The sequence below is a fragment of the Myotis yumanensis genome, unplaced genomic scaffold (assembly GCF_028538775.1).
Source record: "Myotis yumanensis isolate MYYU_CA2020_CCGP unplaced genomic scaffold, mMyoYum1.0.hap1 SCAF_1, whole genome shotgun sequence".
Taxonomy (NCBI): domain Eukaryota; kingdom Metazoa; phylum Chordata; class Mammalia; order Chiroptera; family Vespertilionidae; genus Myotis; species Myotis yumanensis.
Window position 1 is genome coordinate 109,075,290 of NW_027223752.1, and position 23,685 is coordinate 109,098,974.

At 38.4% G+C, this 23,685-nt stretch overlaps 1 protein-coding gene across 23 annotated transcripts in view; it reads right to left on the reverse strand.

Moving 5' to 3' along the window:
* The window catches only part of PARD3 (par-3 family cell polarity regulator), a 798,768-nt gene that overhangs the window by 494,540 nt on the left and 280,543 nt on the right, over nucleotides 1–23,685 (reverse strand). For all 23 annotated transcript variants that reach the window (XM_070429321.1, XM_070429362.1, XM_070429354.1 and 20 more), the window contains exon 3: nucleotides 12,856–13,036. In XM_070429321.1, coding sequence (XP_070285422.1) covers nucleotides 12,856–13,036 — 181 coding nt within the window. The remainder of the gene's footprint in view (nucleotides 1–12,855; nucleotides 13,037–23,685) is intronic.

Consider the following 23,685-nt stretch of genomic DNA (forward strand, 5'->3'; position numbering starts at 1 on the left):
TGATGGAATACTGTTTTTCATTTTGCAGTACTAAAATATTCACCACCAACCCTGCAATTAGCTAGAAAATTACAATAATTACAGCAATTTTGTATCCCATCTCCAATCCAATTAATAGATATATGACCCTGTCAACATGTAATAATCAGATTGCATCTATAACAAAACTGGATGAGTTTTATATGCTGAAAAAAACTTGCACAGTAAGAAGGTAATTATTTGAAATACTGAGAATATCATTTGTATGCCATGCTCCACTTCACGAGTTAAAAGGAAACACAATAGGAATATTAGTTCTATTTTCAATATATATTTCAATCAAATCCAGAATATATTATTCTAATACCAGTAAATGTTAAGAAGAGAGATCTCTAAACCACAGATCTTGGATATCCTAGCAAGACAAAATCAATCTCCACATTCTTGGGTAAAAAAAAAAATTAAGAGATGAAGGAAAGAAGTGCTCACTTTATAACAATCCTTCTATAACAATTATTGATACCCTTCTACATTCTAAAAGTTAGGAGGCTAGTAAATCTTATGAATTAATTAAGTAGCACCATTTCAGAAAAATTTAGCTCATAACGGATAAAAAGTAACTGGAATATTAACATAGCTTAGAGAAGTTTTAAAATGTTAAAAGACAGTAAAAAAAAAACCCCACAATAAATCAGAACTTCATTAGTCAAAAAATTTATAGCAATACTATTTCCAGAAATTTTACCATCACTAAGGGCATATGCCACTTCCAAATGAATCTTGAGTCTGCAGCCTGGATCTTCCAGCACATACATTACAAAAAAAAAAAAAAAAAAAAAAATCAGCATTCTGGACTTAAAAGGAATCCAGCCACCATTCTAAGGCAAGGTTACCCCGAACTATCTGACCTCTATAAAAAGACCTCGATAATTAAAAAAGAAAAAAAAATGAGTGAAAAAAAAATTCACTGAGCTTGGACTCAATGATTTCATAGGATATGTGTGCCCTGAGCACATTAGGTTTCTCTAAGTCTGGATTTGTGAACATTGAAATTAGAGAAAGTTAAATGTATTAAAAGAAAAATGGGTCCATTCGACTCTGCATGAAAGTACTACAAGCCACCTACCTAAGATGAGCAGTATGTCCTATTCAAGAATACATGTTCTGCCCTGGCTGGAATGCTCAGTGGTTAGAACGCTGGCCATCAGACTACTGGTCAAGGGCATGTACCTGACTTGCAAGTTAGATCTCCAGCCTTGGTCAGGGAATGTGAAGGAGGCAACCAATGTGTCTCTCACATCAGTGTTTCTCTTTCTCTCTCTCCCCATCTCTCTCCCCAATTCCCTCCCTTCCACTCTCTGTAAAAATTAATGAGGGAATATCCTTGGTTGAGGATTAAAAAAAGAATACATATTCTAGTTGTTTGGTTTCTGTGACTTCTCAACCCTTTCAAATAATAAGAAGTGGCTCATTCAAGAGATATTATCATCCTCACCATTCTACAACCTTCTATTAATCTAGTGCTTATGTGTCAGGCAATGTATCAGTACACTAAACATCTCATTTACTATTCACAACAATTATGAGGTAGGTACTTAAGAGATTAAAGAATTGAGGCTGGAAAGATTACTAATCTTGTCCAAATGTTCAGACTGCTGTGACATCTATAGTACTCTTTCTGAACTATGAATACTCTTTACTACTATCCTAGAAAGGAGTGACTGCAAAGTAAACTCATATTTAAAAAGCCTAAAGTTGAATGTACTCCCACTCAAACTTATCAAAAGTCTGGTTGAACACAATAACATTTATGTAGGTTATTTGGTAACCAATTAGCTTTAAATTTAAATATGATTATGCCTGGGATGAGGCAAAGACTTTCCATAACATATGGGGGAACATGGAAGTTTAGGGATTTGATGTCAAAAGCTTCACCTTCCATATGCATCATTCCCTAAAATGGCTCTACTTGCCTGCAAACTAAGGGGTCAAATAAAATGCTGGTTCTTCCTACCCAGTTCTCCATTGTCAACAGCCCTATGCTAACATATTCATGAGGCAGATGAGGCACAGTGCTAAGGCCAATAGTACTTTTAAAGGTCCAAATGTTTTCTAGTGTTGCTCAGTGGTTGAGTATTGATCTATGAACCAGGAGGTCAACAGTTCGATTCCAGGTCAGGGCACAAGCCTGGGTTGCAGGCTTGGTCCCGAGGGGGGGTGGGGGGGGTGGGGGGGAGGTGCGCACGGGCGTGCAGGAGGCAGCCAATCAATGATTCTCTCTCATTATTGATGTTTCTATCTTTCCCTCTCCCTTCCTCTCTGAAATAAAAGAAAATATATTTTTTAAAAGGTCCAAATGTTTTAATTTCTCTTAAAATCAGAAGGAAAAAAAATGAACTTTGAAAGTTAAGAAAAATTGTTTTAATTTTTTCTCACATCATAGTAATTTTAGGGTATATTAAAAAGTATCAAATTTAGCATAGGACAGAAAAAAATAAAATATTGAAATATGTAAAGTTATATGATATGTACTTTTTATTATTGATAGTATGAAGGGAGGAGGGGTCTGTAAAGATCTAGGCACATCCTTCTACTTCACAAAATTAAAATAATAAAAAAAAATTAAGAAATTACAAAATAAAAAAATGAGCATTATCTAACCTGCATCTTACAATTGATGCAATGTACAACAGCAAATAAAATCTTCCAGGATGCCAAACAAAGGGACATTTTGATACAGTGACCTGTTGAGAAAATAAATGAGTCAGAGTAACAAATCCTTTTACCAGTCCTTTCGACATTAGGCAATTGGTTGTCTGTTCTCTGATACATCAATAAAAATAATTTGTGCCCTGACCGGTTTGGCTCAGTGGATAAAGCGTCAGCCTGCAGACTGAAGGGTCCCGGGTTCGATTCTGGTCAAGGGCATATACCTAGGTTGCAGGCACATCCCTAGTACGGGGGTGTGCAGGAGGCAGCTAATCGATGTTTCTCTCTCATCGATGTTTCTAACTCTCTATCCCTCTCCCTTCCTCTCTGTAAAAAATCAATAAAATATATTTTAAAAATAATAATAATAATAATAATTTGTGATGAAGAATAACTGATACTTGGCATTCCCTCCTTGGCAGGAGTTAGAAGAATTAGGCAATAAAGTTATAACAAAACTCCATCTACTCCCTTCTATTTATTTCTATAAAAATGATTTCTCAGATAATGATTTCTTAATCTACAAATATTTAGTATTTTTCACTGGATGAGAGTACTAATAGAGGAGAAAATGCCATCTTAAAGAGATACATTTATAATAAAAACAATTTTTATAATTTATCAGACTGAATATAAAAATGGACAATGTCCAATCTATGTAAAAGACGGAAATCTACCCACAATCTGGAGAAACCAGCCCAGGAAGCCAGCCTGCTACCTATAGTAACCAGTTCAGGGTGTTAGACTACTATTATCTGCAGCAATCAGCTCAGAAAGCCAAACAATAGCCCTGTAATAATCAGCTGAAAATAGCCAGGACCTTATTTATAACTGACAACTTCCCTAATTTTTTACCCTTCTAAATTAGGAACAACCTGAAAAATGCACCCTTAACCAATCACAAAAAATACCCCACGTCTAGAAGGCCCACTTACAGGTTCCAGTCAGGGCACACCTGAAACCTACCCCCACCCCCTTCTCTTTTTCTCCCAATACCTTTCCCATTCTTCTGCCTGCCTTTGAGCCTCTGCCAAATGCAAGTAATAGTGGCTGGTCCCCTTGCCATGGAAATCTCTGAATAACAAGTAGTTCTCATTTGAATGCTCTTCATTTATTCCCATATTAATAAGCAAAAATTTTAAATTACATACTTATGCAATTTTGATCATTTACACACTAATAATGATCACACAGTACATTAACATTTTATAGAAAATTTAAGAGTTAAAAATTGTAATGTGTATTCTTTGTTTTATAAAAATATGAAAAGATGGCCAATAAAATACATTCAAGCTTAAAAATATATTAGGTTAAAATTCTGAATTATGTAAAATGAAAAAAAATTCAAGAAGGACAAAGAATAAATTTTAAAAGTGTTGAAGAAGTTTTTTATATGTATGTGTTTCCTAAACAAACAAACAAAAATCTTTATTAACAACTAGAGGCCCATTGCAGGAAGATTCCTGCAAGAATAGGGCTTCTTCAGGCCTATTCCTGCAAGAATAGGGCTTCCTGTGGCTGGAGCGAAGCAGAGAAGGTGCCTCGCTCCCTCCCGTCTCCGCTGCCTTGGCTCCCTCCCTTCTCCACCGCCTCACTCCCTTCTGCAGCCCTAGGTTCCTTCTACGCTGTCTTCAGTCTTCGCTCCACGCCTGCATATGCAAATTAAGCCATCTTTGTTGGGTTAATTTGCATACTCATCCTGATTGGCTGGTGGGTGTAGCAGAGTGACACCAATTTGCATGTTTCTCTTTTATTAGTGTAGATGATTTTTAAAAACATACAAGAGTAGACAGAATAATATGCTAACTCCTCCTGCAACCACTCAACTATCCATTCCTAAATTCCCCAGCCTGCCTTATTTTGAAACAAATCATTTCCACCATACATATTTCATTATGAATCACTAAAATATAGACTTGTTTAAAAAATATTCAATAACTCTCAATTTGCATACAACTCTCCTATCAACATATGTTATTTTTTAAGTTTTATTTAAATTGAGATTTAAACAAGATCTGCACATTACGATTGGATTCTATGCCTCCTAAATGTCTTAATCTGTAAATTCCCTCTGTTTTCCCTCCTTGCAAATGATCTAGTCAAGAATTTGAGTCATTTGTCTTGTGTCACTTCCACAGTATTGTCATGGCTGATTGCAACCTCATGGTGTTATCATGTTTCCCAGGGTTCTGTATTTCCTATAAATTGGCAGTTGGATCTAGATGTGATGAGACACATGTCTCTTTTGTCAAGACCACTACCTAAGAAGTGTTGTATTCCTCCATCAGGAATACAATGCCTTAATTTATTATCATTACATTTTACATTAGCAGTAATTGATCAATGCCTAGATCCATTGTTTCACCAGGAGTTGCAAAATAGTGATATTCTAATTCTATCATTACTTTTTCACTTATTAGCTGGAATACTTCTGAGACAGGCCACTAAGCCAGGACAAATGGAATGGGGAAACTGAGACAGATAGCTGAACAAACTGGCCAAGCAATTTATAGCAGATACAGGAGGTCACTTCCCTAGAAACAATTATCTAGGCCTCAATTTATTCCAGCTCCATGCCCAGAAAAGCATCAAAACCAGATGGGGGACACCAGGACCAGCTGCAGTTATTAATGACCCCCTGCCCTGGCACTGACCAATGAGTAGACACCAAGATCCTGAAGGACCATACCTGAAAAACTGATAAATATTCTGCTAAAATGCAAGCATATAGGCCTAACCAATGGACACAGACAACAGGGGGGTGAGGGCATGAGTGGGGGGGATGGGGAGTAACATGGGGATAAGGACACATATGTAATAACTTAATAAAAAAATTTTTAAAAAATTTTGCTAAAACCCTACCCTGAAAACTACCCTAAGATTCCAGCCTACAAGAGAGAGAGAAAAACCTCCAAGACAAAGGACACAGCCTGCACTCTCCATCTGGGAAGCATGACCCTGGCATCTCCTAAACCCAAGGGTTCCCACAAGACTTGTAACAAGGAAAGCAATGGGGAGCAGCAACTAATCGTGGGCTAACCTTCTGAATGTCTCCAAGGCCCCCTTTTCTCTGACTTCCCAGTGAGCCATAGTAGCCAGCCTAGGCTCTCCTGTTGCTTCTTCTATGCTAAGCCCCTCCTTGTTTTACTGTCCCCAGCATAGTCACCTGGACTCATATGGTAAAATCTTTCTTTCATGAAGTTAAGAATCCATACACTACCCTAGGCAGACCTGCTTAGGGCCAGGACCCCTGTCCCATAAAATTCTATAAAAAGAAACCTCTTCTCATCTACCATTTGGTTAGTCAGTAATACCATTTATAAAGGAAATGCACCACAGATGCTGATTTTATGTTTTCCAAATAATAAAAGTTGGTTCACTAGCATCCTTTACATTACTTACTAATTTACTATCATTATGAATCCATGAACTTTCTGCTGTTACTATCTTTATTGATGTTCCAATTGTCCCTCTTAGTCTAGTGAGAGCCTCAACTTGACTACAGGGCCCTATAGGTAACTCCAGTAACATTTCCTAGCTTCTTTATTTTCTAACTAGAGGCTCGGTGCACGAAACTTGTGCATTTGGAGGGTTAGGGCGAGTCCCTCAACCTGGCCTGCACCCTCATACAATCCGGAAGCCCTCAGAGGATGTCCAACTGATGGCTTAGGCTCAAGCCACCACCGCTGCACTCGCCACCCATAAGCCCAGCTCAGGGCTTCTGGCTGAGCAGAGCTCCCCTGTGGGAGCGCACTGACCACCAGGAGGCAACTCCCACATTGAGCGTCTGCCCCCTGGTGGTCAGTGCACATCATAATGACTGGTCGTTCCACCGTTTGGTTGATTTGCATATTAGCCTTTTATAATAAAAGCCTATATAATAAAACCCTAATATGCAAAACGACTGGTCACTATGATGCCCACTGACCACCAGGGGGCAGACACTCAACGCAGGAGCTGCCCCCTAGTGGTCAATGTGCTCCCACAGAGGGAGCGCCGCTCAGCCAGAAGCCAGGCAGTGCTAAGGAGCAACAAGCCTGGCTTTTTGCTGAGTGGGGCTCACGCTGCTCAGCCAGAAGCCCTGAGTGGGGCTCACAGCTAGTGACCACAGCAGCAGTGGCGGGAGCCTCTCTTGCCTCCACGGCAGTGCTAATGACCCCTCGGGGGATGTCCGCCAAGGGGTCCCAGACTGTGAGAGGGCGCAGGCCAGGCTGAGGGACCCTCCCCACACCAGTGCACAAATGTCGTGCACCGGGCCTCTAGTCCTATATAAAAAAAGCCTAATATGCTAAGTGTCCAGTCGTCCGTTCAACCAATCAAAGCATAATATGCTAATGATATGCTAAGGCCACTCAGCCGCTTGCTATGATGTGCACTGACCACCAGGGGGCAGACAGCTGACCAGTAGACCAGTCACTATGATGTGCACTGACCACGAGGGGGCAGACACTCCAATCAGTAGGTTAGCTTGCTGCTGGGGTCCAGCTGATCGGGACTGAGCTAGACTGGCTGGGCACGCACTGGAGCCCTCCCCCAGCTGGCCAACCTCCCACATCTCTCCCCAGCCCTGATCGTGCCCTATCGCAATCTGGAACCCCTCGGAAAGTGTCGGACAGCAGGTTTCAGCCCAATCCTACAGGCCAAGCCGAGGGACCCCACTGGTGCACAAATTTGTGCACCAGGCCTCTAGTGACAGGATAATCCAGAACAATCTCAAACAATTCCTGCGAGACCTGAATTCAACCTTCTCTCCAAGAAGCTCTGATCCTTTTTAATGGAAAATGCTATTTCCAGAGCTCAGTCTAGATATCAGAAATGTTTGGTTGTTGGGTTAGTCATTGGTTCAAGATCTTTTCAGTGAACACATAAAGGATTTCCCCTTCTTTCTTCCTTCCTTGTCTTTCCGTGGTGTGTGCATGTGTGTGTATGTATGAAATAAAATATACCATGATTCATTATGATATGTCCTATTCAAACTGAGCCTTATAGACTTTCATTTATTCTCCTCAAACATGTATCTGTATTCCTTTTCTTCTATACGAAGTATCCTGGGTCCTCAATGGCAAGAGGAATAACAAAATTAGAATATTATTATAATTCCTATTTGTCTCATCTCACAAAATCCTTCTGACATTCTAAGATTAACAATACCAACATTACCAACAACAGTTTTAGGGTTCTTGTTTGATTGGCAGTTTTTTTATTCTATGTCCCCTTGGTTGTTCAAATTATTATGTCTTATAGTTCTTCAAAATACAGGGTGCTCCAAAAAAATGTACACACATTTTGAATAATTATTAATTCCAATGGGTTAAATATGAAAAGAAAAAACATCAATTGGGCTATGAGAAAAAAGTGTGTATACATTTTTTGTGATATCCTGTAGTTACTCTTGGATGATTAAGCCATCAATTTAATTGAGCTATCAAGTTATGTTGGTTGTGGCATATCATTTTTTTTATTTTAATAATTAAGTTATTTATTTATATTGTTATTAAGAATTTTATTTTATTTTTTAAATATATTTTATTGATTTTTGTTACAGAGAGGAAGGGAGAGGGATAGAGAGTTAGAAACATCGATGAAAGAGAAACATCGGTCAGCTGCCTCCTGCACACCCCCTACTGGGGATGTGCCCAAATGCCCTTGACCGGAATCGAACCTGGGACCCTTCAGTCCGCCAGGCTGATGCTCTATCCACTGAGCCAAACCGGTCAGGGCAAGAATTTTATTTTAAAAATTAAAATATGGTGGTCTTATAATTATGAAAATTAAGATGTGATTCCAATAAAAGTCTAGCTTCTATCCCATTTCCTCCATCCTATCCCTTCCCTTCCCCATAGGTACTTATTTTCTATATAAAATAGGTTAATGTTAAAATTTTATTTTATTTCTTCAACATCAGAAGCTTTTATATAAGTAGTATTTCATGCGTCGATTTTATTTACTTTCTCAATTTTTAAAGCACCTTATGCTTAGGAAAATTTATATTTTTGTTCTATTATACTTATACTACTTAGTGTAATACTACCCTGTTTGTGGGTAGTATGGTCTGTTGGCTAAATACTATGAGCAATATTGTTATTAGCTAGTCATTCTTTCTTTTCCCTTCAGTTTAAGGCAGCGGTTCTCAACCTGTGGGTCACAAACAATGAAAATACATCCAGCATATAAGATATTTACATTATGATTCATAACAGCAGCAAAATTACAGTTATGAAGTAGCAACGAAAATAATTTTATGGTTGGGGGTCACCACAACATGAGGAACTGTATTAAAGGGTCGTGGCATTACGAAGGTTGAGAACCACTGGTTAAGGGTATTATTCAGGACATTGGGCTCAAGAAAATTTTTCTCAAGTTTCAATTTTAGCTTCTCTTAGGTAACTGCTATTTTGACCTTAAGGACAATGACTCATTGGTTCAAGATTTTCCACCCCAGCCCTATTGACACTTTGAGCTGAATAGTTGTTTGATGTGGAGGACTTCCTGTGCCTTGTAGAATGTAACAGTATCCTTGTTCTCAATCAGCTACGAATAGCATCCCCTAATTTCACCAGTTGGGACAACCAAAAATACTTGCAGGCACTATCAAAAGTCCCTGGAGAAAAATATCACTTCTAGTTGAGAGCTACTGATTTAACTAACTTTATCTCTACTTTAAGAAAGCTCAGGGAAAAATTAGTGACAAGATCCTAGGTTTTATCTTAATACCAACACTTAATATCCGCTCTTTATTGAGAAAAAAAAAATTGAATTCCTTTCTCAGTTTCCATTGGTTCTTTATAGAGCAAAGGGAATGGGTAAATTCATTTATATAAACCTTGGGAGAGTTATCACTTTCCTTCTTCAAGACAAAAATTCTAAGTTTACTTATCTAAAATCCTTTATTAACCATGTCCCAACTAGAGGTGATTATTCCTCAATTGAGCAAAACTCTATGATGTATTTTTGGCTTCTTTATTTTCAAATCTGTAAATCAGGAAGACTACTAAACATAAACCCCTTGATGACAAGATCAATGCCTTATTTTAACTCAACTCTGGACTCATCACCTAGCACAATGTCTGGGCAACATAAACTCTTGTTTTATTTTTGAATAAGTAATATGAATATAGTATGAAAAATCTTCTTACTAGACTGATGACTCCAATGGATTGAGTAATTTTTACATAGTCACCAAACCTTATAGTTACAAAATGCTTAACATGCACTAACCTAATACCTGCTAAGGCCACAACATATAAATAACTTTAGCATATAAAAATCAGAGTATGAAAATAAGACTTGTATATCTTCCCTCTAGTGGCTGCAAGACAGCACATAAGCTTCAAATATAACTCACTTTCCTCAATAAAATTAAAGTAAAATAAAAATAAAGTAAAATAAATATTTTGTGTTGAAAATAGCATTTAAATTTTAACACATAAGGAAGTCAAATGTGGGTGGTAGTGTTTTAGAATTTCTGTTCAGTCCAGAGAAGTAAAAAAATTAAAATTGATGGGAAGCATGCCATTCAAATTCTTCTTAACATAAAGGTAGGATTTACCATTCCTACAACACTATAAGGTATAGCTAAATTAAAGGTGCATCTTGTTTTATAAAATACATGAGTAAAAACCTATAACACTAACAAAAAAAACTCTGTATTTAATAATATACATTAGAATGTAATTACTCACATACAACCACTATATTCTAAACATCAGGTACAATAAGTATAATTAAATTTTCATTTAACTTAAACGCAATCTACTTTATACACATCTAAGCAGATAAGGATTAAAGCAAAGACTTAATCAACTGGTATAACTATAATAATAAAAGTATAATATGCTACTTAGACCAGACGTCCTTCCCGACGAAGTTGGGGCTGCAAGGGAAGCCAATGCCGATAGCCAGGGGAAGGAAGGCCTACTCTTGCACAAATTTCGTGCATCGGGCCTCTAGTAATAACAGAACGCCCAAATGGTATGGCTACGTGGTTAAGTGTCACCCCATGCATCAAAAGGTTCTGGTTCAATTCCTGGTCAGGGCACATGCCCACGATGCAGGCTCAATCCCTAGCAGGGGGAGTGCAGGAGGCAGTCAATAGATGTTGATATTTCTCTCTTATCGATGTTTCTATCTCTCTCCCTCTCTTCCTCTCCAAAATCAATAAAAAAATGTTTTTAAAAAAAGGAAAGAAAATAAAGTAACCTGTATACTATTTACATATTATCTTGTATACCATACATAGTATAAGCCTCACCTTTTAAAAAATTTTGCCCCAAGAAAATCCAACATAAAATTTTTAAATAGCATTATTCAAGTAATATAATTAAATGTTATTTTCACAAACTACTTCAAAATATATTTGTTTGTGCAACTAAATCTCCTGGACATAAGGAAATGTTCAATAAAAATACCTATCATGCCTGTTCCCACTCTGAGCTTCCTTGGAAACATTTTTCATTGAACCTAGCTCTAACTTATACTTGTTTCTTGTTCTGATGATGGAAAGCAATTTTAAAAAGTGATTAACAATGGCCTACATCCATATATGATCACTAGGGCATCACTTACATATCCCATCATGCAAGTGTACCTTCTCAATTCTCTATATCTCTTTATGACACACTATTCCTGTGGTTTCTGATGCATCATCAGATTTAACTGCTAAATTGATTTTCTTTTCTTGTTCTCCTCACATATACTTTCAAGGGGTAGTAGAAGCAGAAGCAGTTTAGCAGTTTATGAATATCTAGATGTAAATTGCCAAAATACTATAGATTGCTAAGAACACAAAAAGTAGAAGGATGCATTTTTTATTATTGATGAGAGAGAGAGAGAGAGAGAGAGAGAGAGAGAGAGAGAGAGAGAGAGATGGAAGGAGGCAGAGTAGAACCTCAATTTGTTGTTCCACTTAATTATACATTCACTGGTTGATTCTTGTATGTGCCTTGACCCAAAATGGAACCCACATACTTGGTGCATCAGAATAAGGATCTAATCAACTGAGCTACATGGCCAGGTCCCAGGATGTATTTCAGAAGAAGAAACTATACATTCTAAATATTATCTACTTTATTCTATACATTATTTTTTTCATGTTATAGATATTATATTATTTGCTATCTATTTGTGAAGATCTACTTAAGACTATCAGTAAACAGCACAAGACAATTTTCTACTTCAAAAATTTTAAATGTTTCTAAATAGATGTGCTTAAAAGATAAATGATTTTTAATTTTTAAATTGCTTTAAATAAACCTTCTCACTCTTGACAACTGCTCAATTATAACATTATACAATTACAGAAACTAAACATGATTTCCAGCAAGGTAACTCACTTTTCTGAGTAACCTTCTAGGAATGGCTGACAGAATTTTTCAAGCAAGTATACTGGAACTACAGTACTCTGGGTCCTAGGATTCCTAATATAAACTTTCTCTATCCTATATTTTCTTTCCTTGAGATGGCATTCTAATAGCATCTCTTCCAGATCCCTGAAGATAATTATGGCCTTCAGGTCTCTCCTCCTGTTCAACAGATAAAGTTCAAGTAATGGTTATAACCAAGTTGAATGGCAATCAAACATGCTATATTTTATTTCAATGTAAAGCCCTTTAATTATTTCCGTTTGAAATATATAGAAAGAAAAATTCAGGAAAGTAACTCTTATCCTAATACTAGAGGCTAGATGTATGAATGCATGCACATTGACAGAAATTAATTAGAAGAAGTATTTTAGAGGCCTGGGAGGGACCGTGGGAGGTTGGCTCCAGGGCGTGTCCGGCCCCTCTCACCCAGTCCCAATCGGCCGGACCTCAGCAGGAAGCTGACCTACTGTTGGAGCATCTGCCCCTTCGTGGTCAGTGTGCATCATAGTGACTGGTCGAGCGGTTGACTAAACGGTCAGACACTTAGCATATTAGGCTTTTATATATAGACTTTTAGTGAGCAATTAAAAGTCTACCGGTACCAAGTAAAGTAAGCCCAATCTATAAAATGTAAAGAACCTTGCCTATCTCTTTTGCAAAATATATTTGTCCTGATTCTAAACTTAATCAATTTTTATGAAAACAGATAATGAAATCCCATTCACAGGGTCATGGCTGAATAATAAAAGTTGGCATCCCTGTAAATTAAGATAAAATGTGCATTAAAGAATGAACTTTCGCTTACTTGCACGAAGGACTGAAGGTGTGACCTCAATTTCACTCGTTGCTTGATAAGGCTGAAAGGCTGAAACATTATTGGTGCCAAGCTCACTGCCAAATATCTCTGGACTCTGTGTGCCTGTGGAGCTAGCACTGGTGCCATCACCTCCATGATGTGGATCCTGTTCGTCAAACACTGCTACCAGCTAGAAACAAAAGGTAAAGGGAATATTATACACAAAGGCATTTCAATTACTCTGACAGAGAAACAGTACTGATATTTATGCAACCAGCAATGTTATGTTTTAGGAAGCAAAACTTCAAGAAGTTGTCTTTCTCTGAGTTTTGATGCTTTACTTTTTTCCTTTCTACATTTCATATCCAAAATTCTATGGGGAAAAACAATAAAAATGTTTTAATATCACAGAATGCTAAGGGAGATAGAAATATAGGAAAGAGATTGAGAGGGAGAAACCAAGATGGCGACATAGGTAAACACCTGAAATTGCTGCCTCGTACAACCACTTCAAAAATACAATTAAAAGACAAAATGGACATGATCCAGAACCACAGGAAGGCTGGCTGAGTGGAAATTCTACAACTAGAAGGAAAGAGAAAAGCACACTGAGGCTCAGAGAAGGCGCGGAAGTAAAGTGCAGAGGTAAAGAGGGGCACAAGGAAAGGGCTGGCAACTGAGAAGGCAGTTGTCTTTTTCAATCAGGAGGGAGTCACAAGCTCCCGACTGCTCTGAACTCCAGTTCCGGGTGAATCTCTGGGGACCCAGATGCATACGGGGAGAAACTGGACTGTCTGGCATCGGGCGGAACTGGAGGGCGGCTTTCTCTCAGAGGTGCTTGCAGCGATTACCTCAGGACACTGAGATCCCGGGCCTCTTAGGGTAGGGCTGAGGATCAGCCATAGCTGTTTGCTCCATCCTGTTGATTCCCTGAGACCCAACCCCACCCAAGCTGTGCGCAGAGGCTTTTGCATATGAATGGACTGGCCCTTTGAGATCTAAAATTACCTAACAAACTGCAGACGGGTTAGTGAGACCCAGAACATCCAAAAGAAGGCCCAAGGCCCCACAGCAGCTTGCACTGCTTCACAGCTGGGCCTCATCTGGGCACCTCCAAACCCCAAACAAAGAAGTGGAATCTGCAGATCTCTCCATAGCTCCTGCTGGGTAGCCTCAGGCAGAGGCTAAATTAGCACCTCCTTAGAGATCCAAGAGCCAGTGTACCCAGTGGTCAGAGTGGGACCATCCAGATTACAACTCCTCAGATCCATAAGGGACACAATCAGGGGGCAGATTCAGAGAGCACCAAAGCCCCACTGAAGCAAGTCTTGCCCCATAAGGGTGTCTCCAGCACAGAAGTTCTCTCACTGTAGACACAGCTGATTCTCACAACCAATTGACCTGGAGGTCAATTCCTCACAGTGATACCAACAATGAAGGATTAACTACAACAAGACTGAGCACAAAGACCACAAAAGGGTGCACCAAGAGTGTCCACCTCAGGTAATTGGAGAGGCTGAGCTACTGGCCCTATAGGACACCTAGCACAGAAAGCCACTCTATCAACACAGGGGAGCAGCCGAAATGTGGAGACAAAGAAACGGGTCACAAATGACAGAAATGGAGCAAAACAAACTACTGGATATAGAGTTCCAAACCACGGTTATAAGGTTTTTCAAGAATTTTCTAGAAACTGCCAATCAATTTAGTGGGACCATCGATAAATCTAGTGAGATCCTCGAGGATATGAAAAAGGACCAAATAAAAATTAAGCATACACTGACTGAAATAACGAATATTATACAGAGATCCAACAGCATATTAGAGGATCGCAAGAATCAAGTCAAAGATTTGAAATACGAAGAAGCAAAAAACACCCAACCGGAAAAACAAAAAGAAAAAAGAATCCAAAAATATGAAGATAGTGTAAGGAGCCTCTGGGACAACTTCAAGCGTACCAACATCCGAATTATGGGGGTGCCAGAAGAAGAGAGAAAGATATTGAAAACATATTGAAGAAATAATGACAGAAAACTTCCACTACCTGCTGAAAGAAATAGACTTACAAGTCCAGGAAGCACAGAGAACCCCAAACAAAAGGAATCCAAGGAGGACCACACCAAGACACATCATAATTAAAATGCCAAGAGCAAAAGACAAAGAGAGAATCTTAAAAGCAGCAAGAGAAAAACAGTTAGTTACCTAAAAGGGAGTACCCATACAACTGTCAGCTGATTTCTCAACAGAAACTATGCAGGCCAGAAGGGAGTGGCAAGAAATATTCAAAGTGACGAATAGCAAGAACCTACAACCAAGATTACTCTACCAAGCAAAGCTATCATTCAGAATTGAAGGTCAGATAAAGAGCTTCACAGACAAGAAAAAGCTAAAGAAGTTCATCACCACCAAACCAGTATTATATGAAATGCTGAAAGGTAGTCTTTAAGAAGAGGAAGAAGAAGAAAAAGGTAAAGATAAAAATTATAAACAACAAATACACATTTATCAACAAGTGAATCTAAAAATCAAGTGAATAAAAAAATTGATGAACAGAATAAACTGGCGAATATAATAGAATCAGGGGCATAGAAAAGGAGTGGACTGACAATTCTCGGGGGCAAAGGGGTGTGGGGGGTGTGGGAAGAGACTGGACAAAAATCGTACAAAAAAATCTGAACAATAAAGATTTAATTTCAAAAAAAAGAAATGTAGGAAAGATATAAAATAAATTTGTTGCCTACAGGGAGTTAGTAGAAATAGGGTTGAAAGAGAGAGGCAGAGAGAGAATGTGATTGATAATGGAGATACTAGTGCAGTGATACTTCTGTAAGCGACTCCTAGAACCATAATAATAATCCAAATACTAAAAGGCAAATAAATAATTGAAATCAACCACAGGGCAGGATAATCTAAAATGGAACACAAATAAACCTAAATGTGTTACCCATGAAAAATGCAACCAACTGAAGGTTGTAGGGAAGATAAAAACTAAGTGACTTTGAAAAACTTTTCTCTGTTTAATGTGAGACTAATGACAAAAAGAACTGCCCAAGAAATACTGTATTCTGGTTAGTAAATTTGTTTCTCACAAGTGTATAGTTTATAAATTCTCACACTACTATTACCACCACCACCGCTAACACACACACACACACACACACACCAGGAACGAATGAGAAAGAAAAATATTTGGGATAATGAAGTTAATGGGAGCAAATTCTTACTGTCTAAACAGAAGATACAAATAAGAAAATGCACTCTGTGCTTTAGATTAGAACTGGAGGTATTAATATGAACTCATGGTTTTTACAGGTAGGTAGATAGGTAGACCGACAGATGAGTATAAATGGATGTTAATGCGTGTGTGGTAAGCAAACATACATTTCTTAGTTCAATCCACTGACAGGTCCTAGAATCAATGACACCCAGTAACAATGAACACAAGTACCCAGATCTTGGTTTCTAATACCATTCTCCAATAAGTAAACTAGGGCTCCTTAGAAAAATAATTCGAGGGCTCGGGGCAGATAGAATATATGATGAGCTTGGACTATCTTGTGATGCACTCAAAAATGATGGAGGCACATCAAAGGGAATCGGGTGCTAACCTGAAGAAGCTCCCAATGGCCAAAGGTGGACAACTTGTAAGCAACTAAACAGATTATAACACAGAAATAAACTAAGTACATACCTGTGAGTCCACAATGATACAAATAAATAATTGAACAAATAAATAAATGGTGGAGTATGGACAGCTTTTCCTTATTGTAGCATTCCAATTAATAAATATAGAAGGAATGATGAAAATAAAAATCATCATTAGACAACCTCCACAGTAATAGCTTTTGCAGGTAAATCTACCAATGGATGCCAAAATTAATGGGTGAGAATATAATGAGAAATAGTATGTTTGCATAGCTCAAAGTATCTCTCTATAAAATATTTTAATTCAAAATAAAAAATAGGTCCAGCCAGCGTGGCTCAGTGGTTGAGCATCAACCTATGAACCAGAAGGTCACGGTTTGATTTCCGGTCAGGGCATATGCTGCTCAATCCCCAGTGTGGGGTGTGCAGGAGGCAGCTAATAAATGGTTCTCTCTCATCACTGATGTTTCTATCTCTTTCTCCCCCTCCCTAACTCTCTGAAATATATATATATATATAAATGATGAAAAATCGTCTCTTTGCAGTGGAGAAATATGACAGGCACCACTTTCCAAAGTTAGCATCAGCAGTAATAAGACTTATCATCATATAACCTCTGATAAAATGTACTGAGAAGTGTAACGGGACATCTGTAATATTCCTGCCAAAAATATATAACTTTGATCTAATTATGAGGAAGCATCAGACCAATTCAAATTTGTAGATATTCTATAAAAGAACTTATATCCTTTAAAACTATCAAGGTTATGAAAGTAAAAAAAAAAAAGAAAAAGACTCATGAACTTGTGTGAACTGGAGGAGACTGAGGAGAAATATGAACTGCATGCAATGTGAGGTCCCTGAGTGGATCTAGGACTAAAAACAAGAGGACATTAGTGGAAAAGAGGCAAAGTCCAAATGAGGGCTGTAGACTAGTTTCCTACTTCAAAAATTGTATTATGATTCTGTGGTATGAAGGCATAGATGAAGGATATATGGAAACACTATTATTTTTGCAGCTTTTCTTAAATATAAAATTATTTCATAATTAAAAATTTCTGAATTTCATAATACAGTATTGCAAAGTACCTTAAAAATTAAAATTCAATCAATTTCTTCTTATAACTAAACAGTGGCAGCACTTCTTTAAAACCTCAAGAATAAAAAATTAATAAAGTTTGAAAGAACAATACCACCTTGGTCATTCACCCAACAATCTTATGCCTAGCAAATAAAGGTTAGCATTCCAAGTAAAGAAAAGCCATGACGCCCTAACCAGTTTCGCTCAGTGGATAGAGCGTTGGCCTGCGGATTGAAGAGTCCTAGGTTCAATTCTGGTCAAGGGCATGTACCTTGGTTGAGGGCACATCCCCAGTAGGGGGTGTGCAGGAGGCAGCTGATGGATGTTTCTCTCTCATTGATGTTTCTAACTCTCTATTCCTCTCCCTTCCTCTCTGTAAAAAAATTAATAAAAAATATATATTTTTTTAAAAAGCCATGACTATATCCCAAACAAACCATGCTTTCTGCCTCCAATTCAAGCTCTTTCAATGCCAATATTCCAATCCTATATAATAAAAACCTAATATGCTAAGTGTCCGGTCGACCGGTCGGCCGTTCAACCAATCAAAGTGTAATGTGCTCAACCACTCGCTATGATGTGCACTGACCACCAGGGAGCAGACAATCAACTGGTCGACCAGTCTCTATGATGTGCACTGACCACCAGGAGGCAGACGCTCCGACTGGTAGGTTAGCTTGCTGCTGGGGTCCGGCTGATCAAAACTGAGCCAGAAGGGCTGGACATGCCCTGAATCCCTCCCGCGGTCCCTCCCCAGCTGGCCAACCTGTCACGTCTCTCCCCGGCTCCGCTCGTGCACTGGTGGGGTCCCTTGGCCTGGCCTGCACCCTCTCGAAATCCGGGACCCCTCAGGGCAATGTCAGAGAGCTGGTTTTGGCCTGATCCTGCAGGCCAGGCAGAGGGACCCCACTGGTGTACCAATTCGTGCAATGGGCCACTAGTCAGTTATAAATGACAGCAAGATAAATTTACAGCATACGAGAAGTACTTATCATTGCAATCATTATTTCATTGACAGGTTTTTTTTTAATATATTTTACTGATTTTTTTACAGAGAGGAAGGGAGAGGGATAGAGAGTTAGAAACATTGATGAGAGAGAAACATCAATCAGCTGCCTCCTACACACTCCCTACTGGGGATGTGCCTGCAACCAAGGTACATGCACTTGACCGGAATCAAACCTGGGACCCTTCAGTCCACAGGCCGACGCTCTATCCACTGAACCAAACCGGTTAGGGCAGTTTTGTCATTTTGAACAAATGCAGTTTGTATCAACCTATCTATATATATAAAAACCTAAGCGACTGAATGACCGAACGACTGGTCACTATGACACCCACTGACGGCCAAAGGGCAGACGCTCAACACAGGAGCTGCCACCTGGTGGTCAGTGCGCTCCCACAGGAGGAGAGCTGCTCAGCTGACTGACGGGCACCAGACGCTGGGCTCACTGCTGGCAAGTGCAGGCGCAAGCTTCTCCCACGGTCACTCCCCCTGCATGGGATGTTGGATACCAGTTTCAACCCAATCCCCGCAGGCCACGCCGAGGGACGCTCCCCCGCCCAGTGCACAATTCCATGCACTGGGCCTCTAGTTATCAATAAATTCATAAGACAAAAAAGAAAGCCTTCCTAAGGTCATAAAGACATGTAGACACATAGGAGTTCAGAATTCTGTTGTGGTATCATATATAATGAACTGATTAAACAATCTGTAAGAAATCTAAGTGGTAGGAAGAAATCAAAGTAGGATGAACAGTTGGGCAATTCAACCTTATAATAAGCAACATAAGTGGGAAAAGAACTCGTTAGCAGTTATAAAAAATGAAAAGGTGTTTCTATGTATACACAGAAGTTCCCATATACAGTAATAAAATCAGCCTGAGTATTTAACAACTGACTGGCAAGCATCTCCCTATATTAGTTACACACACATTCTACCATATCAAGGGTCAGTAAACTTTTTCGGAAAAGAGCCAGAGAGGAAATACTTTTGGAAATGTGTAAGCCATATAATCTCTGTCATAACAAATCTACTCTGCCATTGTAGCATGAAAACAACCACAGATAGTACATAAATAAATGAACATAACTATGTTTGACAACCCTGCAATAGACTGCTCATCCTTTTAGTAAATTTCAATTTGAGATATAAAAATAAAAGTCAAGGTTCCTTGGTAACCCTGATAAGCTTAACCATATCCACTGCAGGCTCTTCATCAGGATTTAGAATGTCTATACTTGATTTTAATGTCATCAGACTTCTCACAAGGTGTGTGGCCTAAAATGCATTTTGAGCCCTGGTTAGGTGGTTCAGTTGATTGAAGCATCATCCCATACACCAAAAGGTGGCAGGTTTGATTCCTTGTCAGGGCACATACCTAGATTGTGGGTTCAATACCCAGTCAGAGCGCATATAGGAGGCAACCGATGTGTCTCTCTCACCTCTCTACCTCTTCTCCCACCTGCCCCCACTTGCTCTACAATCAATAAACATAACCTTGGGTGAAGTTTAAATTTTTAAAAAAACATTTAGTGCATTTTGAAGATACTAAGTTTTGATATTTTGGTGCTTAAATGGAAGCAAATGAAATTAAGATGTTATTTATTTTTCACAGTGATGTAGTCTCTCAAGAATAAACTGAAAATAAAAATTGTAATGAATGAGTCTTTAAATGCCACACATGATGGAAGAACTTCTACATATATATTAGTTTTAATAATTATCTTCAGGAATTTTAGAAAATATAAGTATTATGAAATCTGGACTGTGTCAGGAACAAATGCTGTTTGAATTTCAGAGGCAAAATTACAGTTGGTGATTTGTAATATGCCAATAACATACAATTCTACAGCATTCTTTTAAACCAAAATTTAAGTGCCAGGTGAAGATATGAAATTGTGTTAAAATGGGAAGAGTATATCATTTTAGAAAAATATACTCTACAAGCATACATATAGTAATATAGCAAGAAAAAATGAGACCTTCACAAAAATATCACATATTAAAAATCTCTATCATGCCCTTCAAAGCAATAAAAAAAACTCTGCTTTTATTTGTGAAACATTACTCAAATCCATATTTTAACAGATAGATTCTACATTGCTGCCTATGAAGAAGATTATTTTTGAAAGTTCACTTTTACTTTCAATAGTTATTACTTAATCTCTTCTGATCCTTGTACGTATCAAGTCTCCACAAGAAAAGACAGGCTGACCTTGTGGTAACACCCCTAATCACCCACAAGTAAATAAACTCCAAACTGGGCCACACATTTCCTACCTGCCTCAGGATGAGTCATTTTAACTCTGAAACATCAGAACTTGCAACAGAAAACTTGTTTATAAATATCACACTCAAACACATATAAACCATTTAGTTCAAGGGTGTCCCTTTTAATGGGTAAAATGATGAGCTGAAGGCCCACAACTACTTGTCGCAGGGTGGCTAAGACTATAGAATTCACAATCAAAGAGTCCTACATTTAAAAACAGCTCTGATCTTACCTCTTGGATGGCTTTGGTTAATACAGTGGTCTCTCTACCATCTCTAGGCCTAACTTACTGATGTCAAAAAAGAGCATGATAGTGGTAGCAGGCAGAATAATGCCCATTACTGTCCATGCCCAGATCCCCAGAATTTGTGGGCATTATCCTTTCATGGCAAAAGGGACTTGAAGATGTGATTCAAATTAAAAATCTTAAAAGGGGGAAATTGTCCTGGATAAGAAAAAAAAAAAAAAAGACTCATAGACATAGACAACAGTACAGTGAATGCCAGAGGGAAGAGGGCATGGGGGAAGGTCCAAGATGGTAAAGGGGGGATAATTTGTGATGGGAAGAGACTTGACTTTGAGGTGGCAAACATAGTGCGATATGCAGATGATGTATTGTAGATTTGTATACTAGGTGTACTGGTTGGTAATGCGGATTTTTTTCAATAGATGGAGTTACACATATGTTGATATATGGGATTTGATATGTATGCTACTTTGTTGTATTGACAACAAGTTTCAAAACTTCATATGTCAAATTTGCTAAAGGTGTTAACATCATAGATATTTTTACACTTAAAAATGTCGAATTTCGCACCAAAAAAAAGAGCATTTGTGGGAAGTTTTAATTCATTATTTTGAAGAAAAGTGCTGCTGAGTACTTCAGGAAGCTTATGGTGAACATGTTCCATCTCAAGATACTTGTGAACACTGGTTTAAACACTTTAAAAGTGATGACTTTCATGTGAAAGACAAAGAACATCCAGGTCAACCGAAAAAGTTTGAAGACCAACCATTATAAACATTGGATGAAGATGCCTGTCAAACTCAAAAACAACTTGCAGAAAGATTAAACGTTGCTCAGCAATCAATTTCAAATCGTTTACAAGCAATGAGAAAGATTTTAAAGGAAGGAAAATAGGTACTATATCAACTGAACAAAAGACAAATGGAAAACCGAACAGTCATCAGTAAACTGTTCCTTCAACGGCACAAAAGAAAGTCGTTTTTTGCATCCAATTGTGATTGGCGATGAAAAGTGATTTTGAGAATCCCAAACTCAAAGAATCATGGGTTGATCCAGGTCAACCATCAACATCTACTGCAAGGCCAAATAGCTTCTGAAAGAAGACAATGCTCTGCATTTGGTGGGATCAGGAAGGTGTGGTGTAGTATGAGCTTCTAAAACCAGGTGAAACCGATAATACTGATTGCTACCGACAACAATAATTTGAACCACGCTTTGATCGTGAAACAACCAGAATGGGCCAGAAGACATGGCAAAGTAATTTTGCTTCATGATGACACACCATCACACACTTCAAAACCAGTTAAAGACACGTTAAAAGATCTTTCCTGGGAAGTATTAACCCGCCCGCTGTATTCACCAGACCTTGCTCCTTCAGATTACCACTTATTTCGATCGATGGCACATGCACTTTCTGAGCAGCACTTCAAAACATACGAAGAAGTGGAAAATTGGGTTTCTGAATGGCTTGCCTCAAAACGAGAAAAGTTCTATTGGGACGGTATCCAGAAATTACCTGAAATATGGGGGAAATGTGTAGCTACCGATGGACATTACTTTGAATAAAGCACTTTAGATCAGGGGTCCTCAAACTTTTTAAACAGGGGGCCAGTTCACTGTCCCTCAGACCACTGGAGGGCCGGACTATAGTTTAAAAAAAGAACTATGAACAAATTCCTATGCACACTGCACATATCTTATTTTGAAGTAAAAAAACAAAATGGTAACAAATACAATATTTGTATTTGCATGTGGCCCGCGGGCCGTAGTTTGAGGACTCCTGCTTTAGATGTTTCTCTTGAAATTATTGGGTTTTCATTATTTACAAAATCTGCATTATTAACTGGTACACCTAGTACCTGAAACTTATATGATTTTATTAACCAATGTCACTGTAATATATTCAATTAAAAAAGAACCTTAAAAGGGGGAGATTATCCTGGATTATACACTGAGCCCATGTAATCACATGAGTGGAAAAGTAGAGAACCTTTTCCAGTGGAGTCAGAGAGGTGTGACAATGGCTAGGGAGTTACTACATTGCTGACTTTGAAAATGAGGAAAGGAACCATGGGCCAAAAACATAGGGGCCTTTCTAGAAGAAAATGCAATGGTTCTCACCCAGGACCTCCAGAAAGTAACACAGCTCTGCTCACACTTGATTTTATCCTGGTGAGACCCAGGCCAGACTTCTATCCTACAGAACTGTAAGGTAATGCATTTGTGATGTTTTAAGCCTCTAATGTGTTACAGCAGCAACAGAAAACTAATATAGTGTCAATGCCTACCGTCCTAGCTTTGTAAGCTATATCACCTTTCAGAACATAACAAGTACACATATAATATTAGCTAGTATTAAGTTATATTGGGGTGGTTGACAAATAAATACTTTTGTAAGTTTGAGATCAGTTTCAATAGTAACTAAAGACTGATGCAAAGCTTTTCTACACACCAATAATAAGAGGGAGGAGAAACAGGAAAAGGAAAGGAGGCCTTGCTAGAAAAATCCAACATCACAATAACCACAAAATGAAGTTCTTTTGAAGACACTACAACATCCCAACTGCTCACAGATCAGAGCAGCTTTTATA